The following is a 24,307-nucleotide window of genomic DNA, read 5'->3' as shown; positions in this document are numbered from 1 at the left end:
AAGAGATTTTTTTGTTCTCCTGGGCACACTAAAATCGATTACTGTCGGTGATACTCTAATAACCTTGACCTGTACTGTTTGGAAGGACACGAGGTACTTAATGTGTTGTATACCCACTTTATCGCTTATAAAGTGGCAAAGCAGTGGGTTCCGCGTATGTGATAGATGCCTTCTTGTGAATGAAACCGTCAAACGTCATCCACAGAAATATGGGGTGATAAAGGAGCTTGCGACGGTAAACAAAAAAATTGGGGTTGTTCTGTAAGACTTATTTTGAAAAAAATCGCCGACGAATCCAGGATCGGAGTAGCCTACATTTCGACTAGAGGCAAAGAGTTATTTACAGAAATAAGTACATGTCTATAAAGTGGACACACACTCGTCTATGCACACAAGGCAAGGATGGATGCAGACAGATACCAGTCACCGCACGAGACTGCTTGACTATCCTCTTCATAGGAGTTAAGTGCGCCGTATATGTGGTATACAAAATAGGGAATTCCGCATGCCATTGGCGGAACAGATGATCTCTTTTCGCTCCACTGGTGGCGCCCCTGGATGCTATAGCAGCTGTCGTGTGACCGAACATGCATGGACGAAACAAGGAGAAAGAAATAAAGATAGATAGATGGGTAGATAGATAGATAGATAGATAGATAGATAGATAGATAGATAGATAGATAGGTAGGTAGATAGATACCATAGAAAATAGATCGATAGTTAGATAGAAAGATAGAAAGGTACAGATAGATAGATAGATAGATAGATAGATAGATAGATAGATAGATAGATAGATAGAAGAATGAGTATCACATACAAAGTTTCTCGGTATTACAGTGGACGATAAACTTTCGTGGAAGCCTCATATTATTAATATTAGTAAAATAATTTCGGGTAATATTGGTATTATTAATAGACTTAAATCTCATATCCCATTGTCTTCTTTGCTGACGTTGTATTTTTCATTAATATTACCTTATTTAAATTATGGAATCTTTTAGCATGGGGTAGTGCCCATCAAACTTTATTAGATAGATTATTGTTATTACAAAAAAGGCACTTCGTATTATTTGTGGCGTTTGTCCACGTTCCCATGCAGACCCATTGAGTATATGAATATAAGAACGACCCAAGTCCAATTTTTGGCCAAATTCAGTTTGACGTGGGAAATTGTAGCTTATGCATGGGCTCATCTTGTGTATAAATGATAAATCCTAATTACCCCCGGAAGTGCCTGAAATAAATGAGTTAAATCTTATATGAATGTAAGAATGAAGGACTTGGGTCATTCTTACATTCATATCATAGCGCCCTCTCTCGTCCTTCTCTCATCTCTATAGCAGAATATCATGCACATGAATCAAAGAACGACCCAAGTCCATATGAATCAAAGAACGACCCAAGTCCATCACACAAAATGGCCTCTCCACAATTAATGTTAATGTTAATTGTCATAATAATATATGTTCTAATTTGTATATACAATGTTGCCATCCCATCACAGTTAAATATAATATTATTGGACAAACAAAAAAGATATGAAGTTTTTTTTTAGTTTACTCGAAATGGTCTTCCATGGACTTGGGTCGTTCTTACATTCATATACTCCATTATTTGTTAGATATAAGATTTTAAAAATCAAAGATTTGTTTTTCTTTCAGCTGGGTCAGTTTATGTTTAATTATAACACAAATGCACTTCCCAGCATTTTTGATTCAATGTTTCCACGAAATCAATCTTTTCATAATTATCCCACCAGGCGATCAAATGAGTTTCATTTACCCCTTCTGAGAACGTTATTGGCTCAAAATACATTTATATACACTGGCCCTAGATTTTGGAATTCTTTAAGTTGTGATATAAAAAATTCTTTATCTTTGAATTCGTTTAAGCGTAAGTTAAAATATTTTTTGTTGAACTCATATTAAGATATATACGATTCATTTAGCTGGTCTTTACAGCCTAAGGGTTCATCGTCAACCATTGATTTCATCATTGTGTATTTTTTTTACATTATCTTATTTGTATAAACTTTGCTCGGCTTATTGAGCTGAAACACATCAATTCCCTCTTACGATCCCGATGTTCAGCGTGTTGGTTTTTCCTTTCATTTCCTTTTTCTTTCTCTCCTTCCTTTCCATTATTCTTTTGTGTTTTATTACTGTCATGGTATACCCTACCGTAAAGTCATGTAGTGTCGTTGTGTTTCTACTGTCTTGTTCTGTCCTGTCTTGTTCTGTCCTGTCTTGTTCTCTCCTGTCTTTGTTTAAAAAAAAAGTTTAATGTATTCACAAGAATCCTTTGAGTGGTTCACAATAAATACAAGTATGCTTTCCAGTGAACCTCTCAGTTCTTTCTTTTTTTCCTCCATACATAACTTTGTATTCTGCAGGTATGCATGTATAATTTCCTATTTGTTAACCATTATCTACCATGTAAAGTCGAATACATGCCTATGTTATATCTTCTGATTCATTTCGTGTTATGTTTGACGAAAAAGAAAGAAGGAATGAAATAAATAAATGAAATGAAATGAAATGAAATAGATATAAAGATAGTCAGATAGATAGAAAGATAGGTAGAAACATAGACAGATAGATATATAAATAGGTAGATAGATACATAGAAGGGTAGATATTAGATGGAGTAGCTATAGATTGATATCTTGATATATATATATATATAAATGTATATATATGTATATATATATATATATATATATATATATATATATATATATATATATATAGATATAGATATAGATAGATAGATAGATCATAGATAGATAGAGTGGGTGAGAGAATTGGCAACGAGAGGGAGGTAGAGAGAGGGGCGGGGGGTGGGGGCAAAATGGGGATTTGGAGACAGTCAGATATTCCATGACATTAAGGAGAAAACGGAGACAGATATGTAGGGATTCTAATGACGAAGGTTTTCATGTATAAACATTTTATTTTATAGAATTTTTCTAATGAGTGTCTGACGTCATCATGTGATGCCTCGAAATATTCGCCCACAGCCATCAAAGAGTGAGGAGAGTTTATTTCACTTATTTTTTTAATGATAATGAAATATGCTTGCAGGTGAGTAGAGTCGTGACTATAATTAAAGGCCTATAGGAAGTATTTGGTGGGCGCAGTGAAAATTGGGCCTAAAGGAACAAAACAGGATCTCGTTTTTAGGGAAAAATCTGACTTCCCCAACGCCCAATCCAGTATTGCTCAGCTTGTCTTCCCTACTTCGACCTCTGAAACATGATTTTTGCTAATTTACCTTTGTTGCATGAGATGTCTGATGAATTTTCATCATCACGGTTCTGAGAGAGTTTATTATTTTTCTCTTTTATCTTTCCTAACTCGAGTGTCAAACTTATGTCACCGCAGAGGACCATGTGACCGTCTGTAACAATCAGGTGACCCATTTTCGCTCGGAACGAATCAGCCAATGATGTGTGACGTTGGATGTGCCCACAGCGAAAAATGAACAGAACGCGCCAGCGCGAACGTGCTAGCGCCTGCCGTGTACATGGTGTAAGCGCAGCTGCCAGGACCTCGATACGAAGAGAGCTGATATATTTCTTTATGAGCATGCATGTTTACGTTTAATACGCTCGCGCTCATGATCCGTTCGGACAGGTCCTTCCCTACCCGTTGCCAACATCGACATTCCTTCACATAATTTTTTCGACGAATTGTCCAATTCAAGTGTTAGGACAGAAAGTCAGTAAACAAGGTTACAACTGCGCTGTGTTTCACAACTAATTACTCGACAGTGACAAGATCAGGTCCATCTGTGTTTGCTTCTGAAAGATGATTTTCTCGTGAAGGTTCCAAATTCCATCTCGATCGAAGTGAAAAACGCGGACGAGTCGATGGTAATGTCAACAAGCTTAATTTGTCTAATCTACCCCGTCTTGTTCCCCTTGACCTTGTCATGTAGCTTTTGGACAAGTACATTGTACTATTATTGATTTCGTAGACTTTAATGAAAAATAGTTACACCTGTATTTAGAATTCTACGTCGATGTAGGGCAATTTGTCAATCAGTTGCATTGAATAACGTTAATATTGTCTACACTTGTTGTCTATTTTAACTAGGACCCAGGAGTCGGGTTCTAATTTGATTTTCAAAGAATTAAAGTTTCATAGAGTCCATTTATGATTTATGGCCAAGTCTCAAGACTTGAGTCAGGTGTAAAAATGCATGCCTTGTTTGGTTGTGGTTCTGCAATTTTGGCAAGGCAAATCAGTACGGGAAACCCGCTCATGAGGACCGCTCCCGCGTACGAGGACTGTCCCTCCTCATGAGGACCCCCCCCCCCCCCCGCCTCATGAGGCCCCCCGGGGAACGCCTCATGAGGCCCCCCATTCACTTCTTATTCATCTCACATCTGACGTATAAATTGTCGCAACTTTGCACGGTGATTTTTTGTTACACACACATGTCCACTATCCATGATGAAAAGAAGAAAAAATCCTGTCTGGTTTTTTTTTTCAAAAATTGAGTTTTAATCAACCGATGCAGAGCGCCCATCAAAACACGGGCGCCAGCGCGTTCGCACAATGCAAGACTGCCGCACCTAGCAGCCTGATCCGACTAAATATTTTCGATGCTTTTTTCTGCGGCTCTCACCTCTCCGTGCACGAATCAGCCTCGTGAAGCTGAAGTCTGACATCTTTTTACACAAATTCGTTACGAGAAAAATTAAATCAGTACTAACCTGATCTTGTCCATATATTCCAAATTACTATTCCACACTGATAGAGTAGGTGGGTAGATGACATACTCCAGTTTGTTAGCAAAATAATCACTTTGTAGGTATGACGAGTTCACTTTCTTCGTCAATTCCGCCCACGATTCCGCCGCCCGCCGGCGTGTTTTTTTTAGACGGCGCAGATTGGGGACCCTAAAAATCTATTGGGGACCCTATCCCTAAACCTAACCCTAATTCTAATCCTAACCCCAACCCTAACCCTAACCCCAACCCTAACCCTAACCCTAACCCTAACCCTAACCCTAACCCTAACCCTAACCCTAACCCTAACCCTAACCCTAACCAAAAACCCTAACCCAACGTTTTTCCCATGGGTTTAACACGCGCCATGCCCCAATCTGTGCCGTTTAAAAGAAAAACGCGAGCGGGCGGCGGAATCGTGGGCGGAATTGACGAAGAAAGTGAACTCGTCATACCTACAAAGTGATTATTTTGCTAACAAACTGGAGTATGTCGTCTACCCACCTACTCTATCAGTGTGGAATAGTAATTTGGAATATATGGACAAGATCAGGTTAGTACTGATTTAATTTTTCTCGTTACGAATTTGTGTAAAAAGATGTCAGACTTTTGTGTAAAAAGATGTCAGACTTCAGCTTCACGAGGCTGATTCGTGCGCGGAGAGGTGAGAGCCGCAGAAAAAAGCATCGAAAATATTTAGTCGGATCAGGCCGCTAGGTGCGGCAGTCTTGCATTGTGCGAACACGCTGGCGCCCGTGTTTTAATGGGCGCTCTGCATCGGTTGATTAAAACTCAATTTTTGAAAAAAAAAACAGACAGGATTTTTTCTTCTTTTCATCATGGATAGTGGACATGTGTGTGTAACAAAAAATCACCGTGCAAAGTTGCGACAATTTATACGTCAGATGTGAGATGAATAAGAAGTGAATGGGGGGCCTCATGAGGCGTTCCCCGGGGGGCCTCATGAGGCGGGGGGAGGTCCTCATGAGGAGGGACAGTCCTCGTACGCTGGAGCAATCCTCATGAGCGGGTTTCCCGGACTGAAATGCCATGCTTCAATTCAAAGTTGTAATTTGTGTCGTTGATGAAGTCGTCTAGATCTAGTCTACATACAAGCTACAGCCTACAGTGACACTATACAGGGGTTCTACATAGCGAAGTAGAGGTCTATAGAACATCATTAACTATACACAGGCTGTTGCTGTACACAAGCGTCTGGTCAGGCTAACACATCACATGAATGTATTACGGTGAAGACCACAGGCACAGCACAGACAACTCTGTGCCACTGCACTGTGGAATGATGAAAGATGATGAGGTGAGATGAACAGTCAGTGTATCTATCTATCTGACAGTCGGAAGGTGCATCAAGAGACATGGTCTAACTCTAATTGTGACAGTTGACCATGTATGCAGTTAGTACAATTGTAGTTAAGCTGGTTGACTTTTGAGTGATGACACTGCACATCATTTAAGTATTCTGTAGAGCAGTCACAATTTCAAAGGTCAGGCTAAATGAATGTCCAAATTCTGAAGTTGCTTCATGGGATGAGGTTGAGCAACAAATATAATCGATAACAGAGAGAGACGAGACAGGGGCAATTAATATTCCCACCAAGCAGATTGATGTTTGCTTTCTGAAAGTTTTGAGTGCAAAGTCTGTACAGCATTCGTGACAGATTTTCACCAGATCTGTGTATCAATGACAATCAGAGCAGTGCTGACTGACTTTGCCTGATTTGTATTGTGAGTAGTGATGATCTCTCTTTGCCTCTCTTTCTCTCTCTCTCTCTCTCGCTCTCTTTCCATTTTGTGCAGGATATCCGCGCTTTCTTCGGCCCGAAGGGTAAGTCTAAGCCAGGAGCAGGATCTGGCTCTTCCAAGCACAATGGCCACGGCAAACGGAAGCACAGTAGCGACGATGGCGATGACTTCGTTTCGGAAAAGAAGCGCCAAGCCACAAAGATGAAGAAGTCAAACATCATATATGACTCTGGTATGGCTTTCACCATGGTATTCACTGCTGATAAACCACCAAAGGGCCTCTGCCGATTAACTCCTGAGTCACTTGTAGTTTGCAATCCCATGAGCATGACAGAATAATGAGAGAAATGCCATTCAAAAATAAATTCCTCTTTGGTTATTGATTTCTTTTTCGAGTGCTCTCCATTATAACCATTTTCTTGATAAAAACATTTTTATTTTTATGAGACTAACAATTACTCTCAAATTTTATTTTTAAATGTTCTTTCACACATCTTTATAATTCATCGTTACCGGTACCAACATTCAACAACAGCTGATGGCTGTATTTCAGATAATGTGTGTGTAATCAGTGAGAAGGACCAGGCGAAAAAGCAGGGGCATCATGTATCAGGCAATTGCTGTGTATATCAATCAAGATATTCGTAACAGATCATTTCTATTTTGACTGTGGTGGAGGGTTTTCTTTGCAAATGCACATTGCATATTTGTGTGGTTAGTTTTTTGTATTTACAGCCAAAAGGTGCTGGAATTGTGGGGATTTTTCAATCAGAAGAGTTTGTGTTTTGTGTAAGAATCAAATTATTTCAAGGGGACTCAAACATACTCAAACATGTCAGATCGTACACATTCAGGACTTCGTGTATGGCAACGCCTAATGACAAGACAACGTAAAACAGGGTCTGATGTTGGCATCCTCTATATGGCATATTTCATATCTTTTTAAATTGATAAAGCTAAATTAAACTAATGCTGCCTCTGCTAGTCAAAGGTTGTTCAAGGCTTACCTCTCAAATCTGTCCTAAACGTCGACCATCATTTTCAGTCACTCGTGAGAGTGTTTAACAAGTCCCAATCCAAGAAATGATGGCATATGATAAAACTTTTTGTGACATAATTTTATCAAGTTCAAATGGTTCTATTTGTCTCTATCCACCATCCACAATCCAGATTCCGATGAGGATGTCAAACCGAGCAAACCTAAAAGCTCTGCAAGTACTACCAAGTCCTCCAAGGGCAAGTCCAAGCTGCCGACTCCGTCACCCACCAAGACCAAGCCCATCACTCTTGAAGCTTTCTTCGGCACGTCTCCTGTCCAGAGGTCTACCAAGAAGACGGCCCAGCCAAAGACAAAAGAGGTAGTACAGTTCCTGGAGCTCTGAGGCATTGGATTGACTTAGTTTACATGATTACCAGATATGTATCAATCATTTTTTTTTTCTCAGAGTTTTTTTTTTCCATGCATTAGGAGGCCAGGTGAAAGAGAATGTATGAAATATTGAATAAAATATTTTACAAGGTTCAAGGTCAAGTTTCCAAAGGATGCTGCCAGTTCTGTCCTTGTAAGAGGAATTATTTGAGGTTATGGTTTGATCTGGCTCTATACATTTACGGTTAAAAGCTTTCAGAACCATCGATTCCATCAACTTTATTTTAAGGAAGTTTTTCAGGGCAACTGAGCTGAAAAACATAGCCAAATGTACATTGCAAATATCCCTTGTTTGAATTCAACCCATCAAGTAGTGTTTTCATGGCATCAAAGTTTTGCACATGTGATACAATTAGGTGAAGTTAACGAAAGTCTGACAAATGTATGTCTCTTTTGGGCACACAGTCTTCGGACATCAACAGCAATGCCAAGAGACCTCGTCTCGACTTGGAACAGCACGAGGATGACGACTTTGAGAAAACCCTGAAGATGCTTGATGATGAGAGCGCACCATCCAGGCAGTCAAAACCTGGTATGTTTACTTTAGCATCCTTGTTCACACTCACATTTTCTGATGGTAAAGTGTCGGTTTGTAACAAGATGCAGGGAATTTAAGTCTTGCAGAGTGGTGATTGTTTTATAATTGTTAAAGGATTACCTGCTATGACCTTGTCTGTTAATTTCATTTGTACTTATGTTGGCACTGCATTGAAAATGCTGTTCTCTACTTTCCTGTTAATATTCAATAGTGATTGGAGAAATTTATTATTCATTTGTTTTTATATATTACATTTTAATCTGATATTTGTTGTTGTCTTGTGCAGTTCTCAAAATATTTTCTACTTTTTATGTGATAAAGCCATGTAGATAATAATCATAATAATATATCAGAAACTGTTTATCTACAATGAGAAAAATATGTGTCTCTACTTGCTACATAATGAGAAAGAGTTTAAGTTCTGTAATTGATTAATCCCATTGGCATGCAGCTGTCATTGTCTGGGAATGTATGCCAGATTTAAGACTCACAATGGATTTGCTAATGAAAAATAAAAATTTTTGGTGATATGAATTGCACTATGAATTCAAAAAAAAAAAATGGATGAGAAAGTGTCATTAGGATCACAAGAACAAAACTAACAAAAATAAGACAGTGAGCAGGAAATGCCGTGGCGCATCATGAAATTTGATATTTCATGATAGTCTATTTCCTTAGCTTAGCTTTCTACTTCAAGCATGGTCTCCTTGTCTGTCACTGCAATCATTGTATCCTGCTAATATCGTCAGTGTCAGAGTCAGCAGTGAATCACAAGATGCAAGGTGGCCTATGACACACAAATATATTCCCCCTACCTCAGTTCTTGTGTGTGAGATGTGTGAGACCATAGTAAAATCATTCATGCTTATGTCCATTTCCTGCACTTGGCCAATCCTCTCCACTCCCTGCAGCAGCCAGCAAGGGAGGTGGCAGCGGCGGCGGCCTGGCCAGCAAGCTGGCAGCCAAGGCCAAAGCTGAGAAGACCAGGGTCCCGGAGACCCCTGAGAGGGGCGCTTCCAAGGAGAAGAAGAGGCAGGCAGAACCAGCAGCGGTTGGAGATACACCTTCAGGAAGAAGACAACTGAGCAAGGTGGGTCTTTATTTATTTTTTTTTTTTCTGAGGCATTTTGTCATATTTATAAATCCAAGTGCATGAGAATAACAGTGTAGTTTGTGTGCAAGTCTCCATTTTTTACCTCTGCCAAGGGAGGATCATCGGCGTTGGTTTGCCTGTTTGCAAAATGACTTGAAAAGTTGTAAACAGATTTGAATGAAACTTGCATGAAAAGTTGATCATGACACAAGGAACAGGATTAAAATGGACACATAGATAAGTTATGACTTGTGAGATTTAGAGAGTAAGACAAATTAGCAAGTCTGTGTGATGAAGCTTTTTGTGTTTGCTTTTTTGTTGTTTTGTACACAGAATTTCCTACATAAAGATTTACACGCATTCATCTTTCTGCACATCCCTTTATAGACATGTACATACATAGTATTAATCATTGCCATCACTCTTTGAGGAGGAGCATTGCGGAATATCATGTTTTCCAATTTTGTTCAAAATGGCTTCCCAAGTACTTTTTCGTCAGTTTATGTATGACCAGTATGCAAACTTGAGAACAGAACATCACTCAGGAAGGGCTGTTAAAGTTTCATGATAAAGATGACTTTGATGATAGTAGATATTATCATTCTCATTTTCATCATTGTCACCATTATCTCCACCACCGTAATGACTATCTTCCATTGTCATTATCATGATCCAGGTCAATGGAAATGAGCAAAAAGCCAAAGCGAGCCCAGCAAAAAGGGAATCATCCAGATCTACACCCACTAAATCCTCAAGTAATAAGATTGAGACCTCGAGGACACCGAGCAAGTCACGCCAAGAATCCAAAACCCCACCGTCGAGGGAGAAGAAGGAGATTGTGTCCCCGCCCAAACAGAAGGCGGAGAAGGCGACGCCCTCGGCAAAGAGCTCATCCAGTGGAGATAGCGAGAAGAGGAAGGGGAACCCGGGTTACAGAAGCTACCTCACCCGAGAAGGGCCGAAGTCTCTTGGAGCCAGAGATGAGCCACAGGTATGAACAATATTTAGAGTCATGCTGTGGACTCCATATTGGCAGGGTCTCGTAGTGATGAGAAAGCAACTGCTAACTTTGCCATGCCCGTTTCACAAATTTCTCGCCAGCAAAACAGTTGCAACATTTCAGCAAGTCCTGAGTGCTTGTTCCCCCAAAACTCATTTATTCATTTATTTATTTATTTATTACAATTTGCTGATGAAAGATTTTCATTCAGTCGTAACATTCACAAAATTCCTCTTAATTTGGCACCAGTTGCTGTTTGGCAACAAAGATGCAGTGATGTGCACTTGTTGCTATGGTAACTGGTTCTAAAGAAGTCATCCAAGCTTAAAGCAATGCTTATGCATGTTATGTTAACTCATGTTTTTTTTTTTAATCTGATTGGCAGGTTGAGTGTGCTCTGACTGTAGTATAATCCAGACACAAGAAATTGTTTGAGTGGCCCACTCTGCTTTATATTATGTGGTAATGACAGGAGAATCATTTCAAAGTTGTGAGATTGGAGTATAGAAAGAGACTTTTATATCTTACTCCTCCAGGGTGAGGAAGGATGTTTGGAGGGGCTAACCTTCGTCATCACCGGTGTCTTGGAATACTTTGATAAGGACGAGGTCAAAGCCTTCGTGGAGAAGTATGGAGGGCGTGTCACGGGCAGTGTCAGCAAGAAGACGACTCATCTCGTCGTCGGGCGTGACCCGGGTGAGGCTAAGGTTGCTAAGGTGGGATCGTCGTTCCAACAACATGCATAGATTTATGATTGAATGTTTGGTATCATCTAGTGTGTGAGTACAATATTTGACTGGTAAGTTGGGCAAGCTCTGTTTACACTCTTGTGAAGATCATCAGTTACATTTGATTTAATAGCTGCCAACGGGGCCTGATTACCTTGTAGATGGGTTGTGGCTACAAGAACCAAATACTGCTCCCATGAGATCAAAATGTGTGTTTTTAGCCATATTTAACCATTATTATACCCTCTTGCAATATAGGGTGTGATGCTGTCTCTGACAACATTGCGGAGGTTTTTCTCAAATTCCTGTTACCAGCTCAATTAATATTGTACTGTGAATGAAAAAAAAAAATGTTTATCTCTTTTCAGCTTCATGGAATTATCAGTTTGGTATAAGAACGGGATACAGTTTTCTTTAATACAGGAGAATTTGTGTGCTTTATGGATATCAAGACTGATTTAGATAAATGAGACCAGTTATTGACGAAATTATGAGCAAGGTCTCATCTTACATATTTGGTAACCCTTTTTACTATTATTACAACTGTTATTAGTATTAGTAACAATAGTAATGATAAATGAAAATGATACTCATGCCGTCAAACCCCCGTTTGAGGTGAGACCCCATCACCAAACGAAGCTGATGGGGTGCTATACCCCCCCCCCCCCCCCCCCTAACGATTCCTCGTTTGAGAGTTGGGAGTAGATGTCTTGTCCACTGCTAAATAACTTTCTACTCAGGCGTGGCAAACCTGGAGGCCAAGCCAGGGTTTAATGACTGCAACAGCTGTCATATTACGTAAGAGCATGATAAGGATATCTGCCTGTGGCAGACCATTCAAAGTGCACTCAATTTTCTCTATTCTTTCTCAAGTTTTAGATTTTATATTCTATTGAGAAATTCTAAAGTCATCCGTTTTGGATTTCGAACAAAAAAATTTGACCCATAAATAACGAAAATACAGGAATAAGAAGGAGAGCATTGTAGAAGTTTATCGACACACACACGCACCATGGAGCTACATAGCCCATGCCAAAACCAAAACAATCTCCTCTCGCGGATGCCCCCCCCCCCCCCCCCCCCCCCCCTTGGCGGTGACTGATGCTTAGATTAGGCCAGGGTCAAGAAACAGGTGTTTTATATCTTTGGTTTTTAAGTCCTTGATTGCCAAGATATACACTGGCATTGTCTACAGGGGTGTAGCTTCTTCAAACGAGAGATTTGCCTTATGTGATAATGATGATACATTTTGCATTTTGTATGTAGTGCATTTTCCATGAACGTACATGTTCAAATGCACTTCCCCATTGGATTAATATTAATGAAACAAGTGCGTTTTTTAGGTGTTTTTGAAGGTGATAGATGTTTATAATAGTAGTACAGTGTATTTATGCCACTAGACCACAACTACATGTATTTCCACAATTTTTACTACTACAACTACTACTACTACTACTACAACTACTTCTACCACTACTTCTATTACTACCACCACTGGTACTACTATTACTACTACTATTACTACTACTACTACTACTACTACTACCACTACTACCACTACTACCACTACTACCACTACTACCACTACTACCACTACTACTACTACTACTACCACTACTACAACAGCTCCCATTGCTATCATTGCTACCACTCACTTCTCTCTTCTACTTCTTCTATTCTTTTAAGTAGTTGTAATGTTGCCAACTCCATATATTTTTGTACGTATGGAATCAGGCGCAGGGCTTCAAGATACCTCAGATCCAGGAAGACGAGCTCTATGAGCTCATAGAGTCAAGGCCGGGCAAGGGAGGGTCAAAGGTCAAGAAGCAGACATCACAGACCAAGAGTCAGGTAATTCCAGTGAGTTTTATTTATTTAGTGAAGGTACTAGTAATGGGTGTGGCACACTGGAGAAGGTTGTCTGCTTTCAACATAGTTCAATAATGGAAAGAGTTGTGTGTTCCCAAAGTTCTAAAATAATTCCAAATTCTGAGTCAGTTGAACTCTCAGTTTCTTGAAATATATGTATATGAAAAGTGTGAGATGGTAAATTTTGCTGATATTTTTTCTTTGTTATTCTTGCTACGTAGAATACTGTCATAAAATCTCATAGACGAAAGGAATATGAAGGAGTGCTGTTGAATGTAGGATTTACAATAAAGTGGAGTTGGAGTGGTTCCTTGCATAATCAAAAGTTCAATTTGTTAAAGACAGATGCTAAAAGCATATAGTCAATATTTCTTTCTCTCTGTAAACCTGACGTCCTGTCCCTTAAAAGCATACAGGTATGAACAGATTAATGCTCTACTGCAATGCAAATATCAGTACAATCCATACTGATGTGTTAGCCGTACTCGCTTTCTCTGGCTGTGATCTCATTTCTGATAGAATTTATATGATTGCTTTATTTTTAATCAACCGTTGTTCATGTTTAACCTCTAACAGAAAGAGGAGAAAAGAGAGGCTGAGAAATCGAAGCCTGAAAGGGAACCAAAGAAAGACTCAAGCAAGCCTGTACTTAAACAAGAACATTCAGTGCCATCGACATCAAGGTCAAAGGTCGAGAGCCAGCCCGCCCAGAGTCCCAAGCCCGTGCCACCAGCCGGCCAATCAGGAGTGGCCACACAAATGTGGGTGGACAAGTACAAGCCGGCCAGTACGAAGAGTATCATTGGACAGCAGGGTGACAGGAGTAACGCCAAGAAGCTCTTAAAGTGGCTGACGATGTGGCAGGATAACAACTATGGCAGAAACAAAGAGAAGGGTAAATCGTTGTCCACAGAAAAGAAGAAATGAATAGAAGTATACACTGTATTTTGTTATTGTTGTTGTTTGTTTGTTTGTTTTTTGCAGAATTAATTGTCAGTCTTTTATGCCTTGGGACATACAATGTAGATGTTTGATTTAGGAAGGAAGGTCTGTGGAACTTCATCATTTTGTGGAAATACACTCAATTTTGCATCAGTATATCTAGGTGACAGAGAGGAATGGAGATGGATAGATGGATAGATAGATTGATTAATTGATATATCTATTTGTATTTATTGATTGTGTTGCACCATGTATTTGAATGATCTAGTGGGTAATTCTTGTGAATATGGTGTACAGAGATCTGACTAATTTTTGCATGCTTGGTGAAAGTACAATGTAGATAAAGATTGAGCTGCTCGGATCTTCCCACACTTTTCAGTCCTTGCCTACGACTGTGCTTGACTCTTGCTATTGTGATGGAACTCTTAAAGGTTTTTATGTTTCAAGGTAAAGTTATCATCTTCCTCTCTTGAATTTGCTCCTTCTTTCCCCTTACATTTTTTACAGCCAAGTTTAATCGAGATGACGGATTCTCATTTCGGGCTGCACTCCTGTCGGGTCCACCTGGAGTCGGGAAGACCACGACAGCACAGCTTGTGTGTCAGGTAAGTTGCCGAAGGTTTTGCATACGTTGTAGGCGTATTTTTCACCTCATTGCTTAGATTTTCTGTCAATAAGGAAAACACTGTGTTGCTATAGAGATTAACTGGAAAATGGATGTACATGACAGCTTAAACCCTTTTGCATTGCTACTTTGGCCTTTCTGACATCATACAGTGAATTATTTGTATGGGGAGAGGCCAGCAGTGTTAGAAGTGACAGTAGTATTAATGACTGTAGTATGATACTGTAAAAGTGGATATTTTGGCATGACTACTGTACATGCCATATTTTTCGCGAATCGGGAATTCCCGACAATTTCACGAGTGGTTAAATTCGGGATTGTGGAGTCCTGTACTGAGCAGAGAAGAGTACACATGTACATCACATTCACATTGGGATCAGAGTCAATATTTTCGTGTGTCTTTAATTTTGCGAATAGCACCTGACTCGGGAAATTCGCGAAAATAAAAACCCCGCGAAATGTTTGGCATATACAGTAATTTTTCACGCTCAGCCCGGCAAGAAGAGTTTTGCACATTTTTAATTCCGTGAAATCAAAACATTAATTACTGGAACATATAGCAAGCAAAAATATGCGGGCTAGTCTCTAGTTGCGCAAAATACATGAATTTTCAACACTTCGAAAATTTCCATTTTTCCAGTAATTAGATTAATTTCAGTAAATTGTATAGTACAAAAAGACATTTGTTGGTGCACTTTCAGCCGCCAAGTTTTGATGTGCAGAAAGGACTCTCTACTCAACTGGCAATGGAGAAGACTCATAGGGGTGGTAAGGAAGTATCACAGATGGTTATGGTTTTATGGGAGAATATTTATGTTTCAGTAGAAGACCTGAATATGTGTGTGAAATGAATTTGCAAGGGCTTTTGTGTCTGCTCACTACATTGCACTGAACCTGTAGGAGACAGGCTTCAGCTACGTGGAGATGAACGCCAGCGACTCGCGGAGCAAGAAGACGCTGCAGGGCGCCGTCTCCGAGTTCCTCGACAACCAGTCACTGAGCGTTATGTGGGGAGCGGCCGCAAGTAAGGAGAAGTCGGCCAAGGATCAGAAGCAGAGACACTGTCTCATCATGGACGAGGTGGACGGTGTGGCGGGCAACGAGGACAGGGGAGGGATCCAGGTGAGGATTGAAAAATTCGTGGGCCTGTTTCATAAAAACTTTTTCCCTGAGAAAACGTGGGTTGATTTTTCACAGAGTTTTTCCTCTGTTGAAGTCAGTGGTGGAATCATACTTATCTGAGTTTTCAGGTCTTACCAGAGTCTTTTCTGCGGTAAAAACTTCGGTGCGACAGGCCCCAGCTCTCATTTCATAAAAGCTACATCTTGCAGAAACAGCCAATCGGGAAGCAGGATTCTAGTTGTTACCATGACATTTGCCACTGGGGCAAGAGTTGTTTTCTTAGTAACTTTTTATGGGATGCAGCCACAGAGAATCACTTGTTAAAAGGTGTTTTGGACCATGGTTTTGGTATATTGTTACCACAGACTCAGGATCACCAGATGTATAAGGGGAAAAAAAATTTTGATAAGCGTCATGTGGTGCTGATGAAACATTACTCAAAATTGCAGACCTCTTTAGGCAGCGATCAAAAGCATTAGGCATTTAGTGAATATAAAGTGAATGCAAACTGGCCTAGAATTGTGAACAGAAGTTGTCGGATACATGTTCGAATACAGAATTTAGAAGAATTGTTGCACAGAATGGGACACATCCTTAAAATGACAATGTAGTATTATTTATGCATTTGAAGACCTGTACAGATAATACCATATCTCATTTTTCTTTTATCTCTTTTTTTATTCTTTCCACTGTAGGAACTGATTCAAATGATCAAACATACCCACATTCCAGTCATCTGCATCTGCAATGACCGCAGCCACCCCAAGATCCGCTCCTTGGTCCACTACTGTTTTGACCTTCGCTTTCAGAGACCACGTGTGCAGCAAATTAAGGTCAGCCTCCACCCACAGGGTACTTTTGAAATCGTACAATTTTCTTACTCATTCAGTTTCGATTGAATATCTGATTATCAGCTACAAACTACTGTTTGCTTTGAAATGATATTGCAGCAAACATGATTGTTTGAATGATGTTATACATGTCCAGCAATTGCTGGATTCTTAGATTATAATCTCAAAGTTCTAGGACAATGATTTTGTTAACACTGTGTGTTCTTTTGGTTCTGGAGTTTGCATTAACGTTGTATGACTTGATATTCTGCCAAGAGTACAGCGTACTGTATGGAAATTTTCGCGGTGTTCTAATTTTCGCGCATTTCGCGCAACCAGAAACTAGCGCGAAAATAAAAGCAGCGAATATTTTTGCTTGCCATATGTGCCTGTGCGTGATGTCTTGATTCCGCGGAGCGAAACTCTTCCGACCCGGCCAAGCGCGAAAAATTAGTCACGCGAAAATATCCACTTTTACAGTAGTCCAATTGACAAGTTTATGCTTGTGTCGGGTGTTATGGCTATTTCTGATTGAAATGAACTTCAGTCATTTCAGGTACCATATCTCACATTTTGTAAAACCGAGTTCCCCTTTTTTTATTGCTAGAAATTATTTTGCATTCATTATTAAAGTATTCTTGCCCAAGCAAGCTTCAGGTGAGCTATAGTTTTGCCTTGTTTACATTTCAGGAAAGGAATATGTTTGCAAGTATATATTCATATGTTAAAGACCTAATAAAATGCTTGCAAAATGTTTTAATATGCAAAAGAAATGTAAAATATATGTCATGATTATCAATGTAAATATGTTGTCAGTGTCGTTCCGGTTTTTATCGCTTCTAGAAACTCCCCCAAATATCACATTTTTGGAGGACCCCGTTGCAGCTTTTGCGAAAAAGATAGTCACGTGACCAACACCCCTGAACCGATTGATGACGTATAAGAACGGAGTTGTGCTCAGTTAGCAGACGCCGCTCAGCACAAGCACTCAGATTACTAGCTTGGTACACGCGCGTACACGATAGCTAGCCCGGCCAGGCCCGGGCCCCGCGGGATGTGCGCTCCCGGTCGACCCATTGACTGTCGACATGTACGCATTACCACGTACATTATCACTAAGTTAGCTTGCACAGATACCTGGTACCTCGAGCATAATGTCTTCCCCTATATGGATAAACTTCGACATTGATGATGATGATGAAGACTGCAGCTCTGACGATAGCGGAGAAGAAGAGGAGGCACATGAAGTTGAAGGGGAAGATGGGGAGGGAGAGGCAGCTGATGAACCAGAACGTTATCGTGGGGCTGCACCTTACCGATATGAACCAGCTGCATGGATCCCCAGCTGCATCTCCCCCGCTGCCAGTGCAAGAGCGTATGAACATGGCACCAAGCCCGAGAATAGACCTCACGGAAACGATCGCCTGGGTACAGAGTGGTATGTCTGGTATGCCCCCATATAGTTTAACCTTTTACTGTATTCTACATGATTGACATTGTAAGTTGTAACTGTTTGTCTAGTAAGTAGATTAGAAGAACAGGCCCAGCTCGCTCACAAAGTGAGCGGCTACTTCGGCCGCAGCAAGCAAGCGGGAGCGTCCCGGCCGTGGCCTGGCCCGTCGGCCGGCGCTTACAAGTTAAACTACCAGTAGTAGTCTAGCAGTAGATCTAGTAGCAGTCTACTAGTAGTTATAGTAGTCTACTAGTAGTAGTCTACTATAGTACTACTACTAGTAGTAGTACTATTACCACTACGGCACTAGGTCTAGTAGACTAGTAAGTAGTAATAGCAGAATCTTTGGTAGTAGTACAGAGGCTACACAACGCCTAACGGTTAGGGGGATATGTTGTTACAGGGTGGGTCGTGGCTCAAAAAAAAAAAAAAAAGGCCTAACCAGTTTCCCATAGTCAGTTTCTGCAATATTTGTTATCAGTAATTTAGATGCGCCATTTTCTAAGAAAAACGATACCAAGAATTATCGTCAATTTTGGTCGAGTAGTTTTTGTTTTATGCTAAAAATCATACTGTGGAAGGAAGCCCAAACGCCGTGCTTATCTACCGATGAATGCCACGGTGGGGCTGGATTCACGAGTAGGTCTAGGCCTATAAAGCAGGCGAGTCGCCGTAGTATTAGTACAGACACGCAGTGGTGGTGGGGCTATCGTGAAATAGGCCCCACCGCAGTGCGCGTGCACCGTACCCGTGCGTTTATAGCAAGCAAGGGTAGGTCCTCCTTGGGTTTAGGGTTAAGTAGGGTTGTATTTATGGTTAAATTGGCCGTTAAATTAGTCGAGGGCCATATTATGAAGTCATTTTCGCCATATTCACGAGTATTCACTGTGGAAGGCAGCCCCACCGCCGTGCTTACCTACCGAGATGAACGCCACACGGTGGGGCTGAAACAGGCGAGTCGCCGTAGTATTACTATTAGTACAGACACGCAGTGGTGGGGCCTATTTCACGAGTTTGCCGAAAATAATGGATATCCAAGCGTACCACAGTTGTAATCTGTATTATTGGCAGTATTAAATCCGATACAGTTCATTAAATATTCTTTTGTCTAAAGGCTTAGCCAATGACAATAGTGCAGCGCAGCACCTGCTATGCGCTCGCTAGCTCGCTCCCCCGCCAGCGCTAGCCAGTGCAGCTGCCGGCCGGCCGGCTGTCGCTGCGCTGCGCTAGCATAGCCTTGCCAGCTCGCTGGCTACGGATAGACTGGTCGTGAACGAACGACTCCGTTCTTAGACGTCATCACAATTTAGAAGTGATAGTGCGCCGCATGCGGTGAAAGTATAGCAAGTTTTCCAAAACCGAGGAAATTGCATCCATTATGTTAACAAATATAGAACAAAATGCAGAACAGTAAAAAACCCCGCACAACCATAGAATTACTTAGAATTTAACATTTAATATTATTACATCATTGAGAAAAAAATGCCTAAACCATTGTATTAGGTCTTTAAATACATCAACTGAACGTTCAAATAGCATACTGTAAAACATGATATATTCGCAAAATGAATTTTTTGCGAATCGGAGCTGACGGCCTTTTTTGCGCCATGATATTTTTGCGAACTGCCACTGGCAATCAATGCATATAGTGTAGACAAGAACTTTCGCGTGCATTTTAGTTTTGCGAATCTTGGCGCTCGCGAAATTAAAATGCACACGAACATTCCTCATTTTACAGTAATTGGACCTGTCTTCCTGTCAGAAATTTTAAGCATTTTGATCGTACAGTTAAGTTTCCTATGGTGTTAGATTGTAATGGTCGTCGTATGATTATTCAAAATCTGAGTATCTCCAGAATATTTGCCACAGCTATAGGACAGAAAAGAGTTTACCCTGTGTACAATTGTAAAATTTGTGAAAACAGAGCGTCAAGAACAAACATAGCAAGCGTAAGTTATCTTTTTCTGTCATACCAATGACCAGGGTGCCATGCTGTCAATAGCCCACAAAGAAGGCATCCAGATTCCACCGGCTTCCCTGGACAACATGATCATGGCTGCCAACCAAGACGTCCGACAGGTGAGATCTCGTTGGATATGGCAATCCCTTTTAGGAAGATTGTACACGGTGTACAAGTGGAAGCTTTGATGTGAATACTAAAGAGGGTAATAGAGAATGTTTCTTCTGCTTTATAGTGACATTTAGATGCTAGTGTGACTAACAATGCTTTATTGTCGTTGTTTGACATACATTTAAACTGATTTAGGTTCAAGTAAGAGTTACTAGAAAGTGTAAGGTGGCAATGGGAAAAACAACATGAAAATCAGTGCTTGATATTAAATTGAACACTTGTTCAAAAGCTGTGATGCACAGTTTTGGAACAAATAGTGTGGTCTCTGCATTGTACCGCTCACAGGAATCACCAAAAAAAGTTGATCAGTGCAGGATATGGCATGCTTGATTTGTCTGCCGACATTTAACTAGTAATTTACCTCATCCATCCTTTCAACCTCTGCTTCACTCCCTCCTTTCCTCCCCTCTGTCTCTCACCCTTCCTTTCCCATGCCTTTCCTTCAGCACCTCCATCACCACCTCTCATCCTTCATCACCCCCCCCCCCCCCCCCCCCACACACACACACACTCCCACAACATATTGTAGTGAAAGTAGAGACAGTTGGGTCTGTGTGGAAGTGAGAAATGGAGGTACTGTATATGTGATGCCAATGTACTATTGTGTATGCTATGTATTCAATCTTTTGTTTCACAGGTGTTACATAACTTGAGTATGTGGAGTGCTGGACAGAAGAAGATGGACGCTGACCAGATGGACACAGACTCAAAGAATGCCAAGAAGGATCTGAAATTGGTGAGAAAGAATAGTTCGTGCTAATCCATGATCTGTAAAGGGCGATGAGGTTGGATGGTCATCGTATGATATATGATTAGCGAGCCATTCCCCATGCCACAATATGCTATTTTATCTGTATGTTTATACAGCTTCATTGGCAGTTAACCCGTTGAGGACAGTTTGATTTTGCCACAACACGCATTTCCCATAGACGCATGCCCGAGACTCGTCCTCAAGGGGTTAACATTGGTTTGGAGGTTTTAGAGTGTACAGCATGTTATGTGATAGTAATGACTGGAAGTCATAAGCCATGTTATATTAATTTAGATAAAGCAATGACAGTAACAACAGGCAGGGGATTTCCATTTGATATCACATATCCCCTTCCCTACCTCCCCCCCCCCCCCCCAAAAAAAAAAAAAAAAAAAAAAAAAAAAAAAAAAAAAATTTAAAAAAATAAAAGTGAGACAAAAAGATATTTAAAATATCTATATACCCCGAAAGTAGAAATTTTTGGACAAGTTATTTTTTGCGCTCACCAGGGTAAGATGAATTTTGCATGTTTTTCATTCTGCGCAATCTGTCTTTATGTAACAAGCAAACATGCATGTATGCATATACATTTATTCAACTTCTGCATAGCATTTCACAGCAGTGTTCTTTATTGTATACATGAATGAATGTGATAAATGCCCAGCTCAGGTAATTATAATTTCAGTCTGTTTCCTGTGAATATTTGAGTCCTGATCGTATATGTTGTCATAAGTATGCAAATGGACCCACGGAGATACCATCCTTGTTATTTTGCAGATGTGATCTCTATGATAGAGATGACACATACATGTAACTGTAATTACGCTTATTGCATAAATCTATTTGATTAATAATGGTTTTGGCTTTAATACCATCTTTTGAAAAGACACAAAAGAAGACTGCGGTGTGCATTTCTATCATTTCTCTATTTTGCTCCCATATTGCAGGGTCCATGGGATGTTGTGAGACAAGTCTTCTCAGCCAAGGATCAGAAGACCATGAGCTTCATTGACAAGTCTGACCTCTTCTTCCACGACTACTCCATAGCGCCTCTCTTTGTGCAGGAGAACTACCTCAGTGTAGTCCCAGAGAAAGCAAAGTATGTATGGTAGTGAGTCTGCTGTTCAATTGTCTGTCTGTTGATTACTAGAGTGCAGGAGTACATTGTAGATGTAAAACTGCATCACTTTTTATGCCTCCTCCACGAAGTGGTGCCGGAGGCATTATGTTTTCGGGTTGTCCGTCCGTCCGTCCGTCCGTCCGTCCGTCCGTCCTTCCGTCCGTCCGTCCGTCCGTCCGTCCGTCTTTCCGTCCGTCCGTAATGAATTTTGTGGACAAGGTAACTATCAAAAGCTGTTGAGGTATCCTAATGAAACTTGGCATGTATGTGTATTAGGGGGTGAAGTTGTGCCTATCAACTTTTGGGTGCACGTGCTCAAGGTCAAAGGTCAAAAGGTCAAGGTCAAATACATAAAATTTCACTATTTCCACCATATCTATGCAATGCCTGAAGATATTTTCTTGAAACTTAGTGTATACATGTATTACCCAATTTAGATTCTCTGGTGAAAGTTTCGGTCATGAGGTCAAAGGTCAAAGGTCAAAAGGTCGAGTAAAAGTATTAAAACTTCTTTTTTTCTCTGTAAATTTGAAAATTGTTCAAGGTATCTTCATGGAACATAGTATATATACATGTACTGACTGGCAGTGATTGTCTAGAGAATGTAGGGTTCATGGGGTCAAAGGTCAGGGGTCAAAGGTCAAGTGCAACACTTCAAAATTTTACTATTTCCCTCATGTTCATGCAATGCCAGCAGGATTAGTATTTTTTTTTTTTTTACACTTGGTGTATGCATGTGTAACCTAATAGAAATTCTCTGGAGAGTTTTTTTTTTCTTTTTCTTTTTTTATTGCCTCAAAGGTCAAAAGGTCAAAGATCAAGTGAAAGTGCTGAACTAACTTTTTCCGCCATATCTCGGAAGTGGCTCAATTTATCGTGAAACTTACTGCATATCTATGCATGTTCTACCTGAAAGTGATTATCTTATGAATTTTAGGGTCTAAGGCCAGATGAACATGGTAACAATTTACTATTCAGTACAGAAATTGCACTTTTTCTCCATACCGGTACCATGAAAATTACTCAATGCATAAATGTATGAATGGGTCAAAGTCAAGTTAAAGTCCTTAAATCCCCAAATGCATGCTCTCCTATTCATGCAATTAAACCAAGTTCAAGGAAGGTGAACATTCAACACATTTCTGACAAACTTGTCATTTCAATATTTTGCCAGTTTTGTGAAAATGTAATCACACATTGTCCACATGTACTATCTAGACCTATTAGGAGAATCATGCATTATGGCGGAGGCATACCAGTCGCCATAGCGACATTTCTAGTTTGAATTTCAGTTTGATAAAAGATGAATACCTTGCTGTGTTGTATTAACAAAGTTCCCAGGACCTTCCCTGGGAACTTTGCTTTGAGTTAATAGGACCATCCCTCTGATATGACATAAACTGGAGGTTCCATGGATGAGGGACTTACAATCCACTCAAGTAAAAGAGCAGTGTACATAACCTGGTGAAGTGGTCCACCCAAAGTTCTTACAACTGTGTCCCATGGAAGACCAGCTAATATGCCATATGTATATAGCGCATATCGTCGCTGGGGTGATAAGACCTTGTATCTGCAATTTTGGTGAAAATGAGTTTTTTGGATTAATGGTCAAATAATGGGTTAAGTGATGTCCTGTCCAAATCCCAACTGTCTTATTACAAAAATGAAGCCACCACGGCATGTCAAAGGAAAGGCTATCCCATTCGCCACAGTGCTTTGGCCGCCATGTTTTTTGGCTCTCCTGAACATTTGACATTTTGTAGATATGAGGTCTTATCGCCCCAGCGACGATATGACACACACGCACATACACACACAAAATTATTAATGTCTACTATGCACGGTAAGTTCAGTTTAGTATGGGCTATCCAACCACCTTATCAGATGGAAAATGGAATCAACAAAAATACTTCTTATGCAATGTTTTTTCTTTTGTGTGTGTGTGTTTGTTTTTTTATTCTACCTGCTAGAGGAGACATCAAGAAACATCTAGACCTGATCAGCATCGCAGCAGACAGTCTGTGCCAGAGTGACCTGGTGGAGAAGACAATCAGGTCCCGCATGCACTGGAGACTGCTACCACTACAGGTACGTAGATACCGATTTATAATCAGGAAGATCTGGCAACCTCTTTTGGAAAGGCAGCAGCCTATAATTCTATTAATTAATTAATATTA

At 40.4% G+C, this 24,307-nt stretch overlaps 1 protein-coding gene across 1 annotated transcript; it reads left to right on the top strand.

Moving 5' to 3' along the window:
• Positions 1-3,630: 3,630 nt before the first annotated feature.
• Positions 3,631-24,218, top strand: LOC139713160 (replication factor C subunit 1-like; the record flags this gene model as incomplete). The annotated part of the gene is made up of 16 exons (XM_071624909.1): positions 3,631-3,874; positions 6,554-6,731; positions 7,670-7,860; positions 8,334-8,464; positions 9,400-9,556; positions 10,236-10,550; positions 11,096-11,275; positions 13,022-13,138; positions 13,733-14,051; positions 14,606-14,703; positions 15,624-15,845; positions 16,541-16,678; positions 20,112-20,207; positions 20,897-20,995; positions 21,958-22,109; positions 24,101-24,218. Coding segments are annotated over exons 1-16 (2,514 nt in total), but the record flags the coding sequence as incomplete, so codon positions are not given.
• Positions 24,219-24,307: the final 89 nt, after the last annotated feature.

The sequence above is a fragment of the Diadema antillarum genome, unplaced genomic scaffold (genome assembly GCF_040938485.1).
Source record: "Diadema antillarum isolate AM-2024a unplaced genomic scaffold, OU_Dant_1.0 seq00001917_RagTag, whole genome shotgun sequence".
In the NCBI taxonomy this organism is placed as follows: domain Eukaryota; kingdom Metazoa; phylum Echinodermata; class Echinoidea; order Diadematoida; family Diadematidae; genus Diadema; species Diadema antillarum.
The sequence above is the reverse complement of the archived record's forward strand: the minus strand, read 5'-3'. Positions and strand labels throughout refer to the sequence as shown.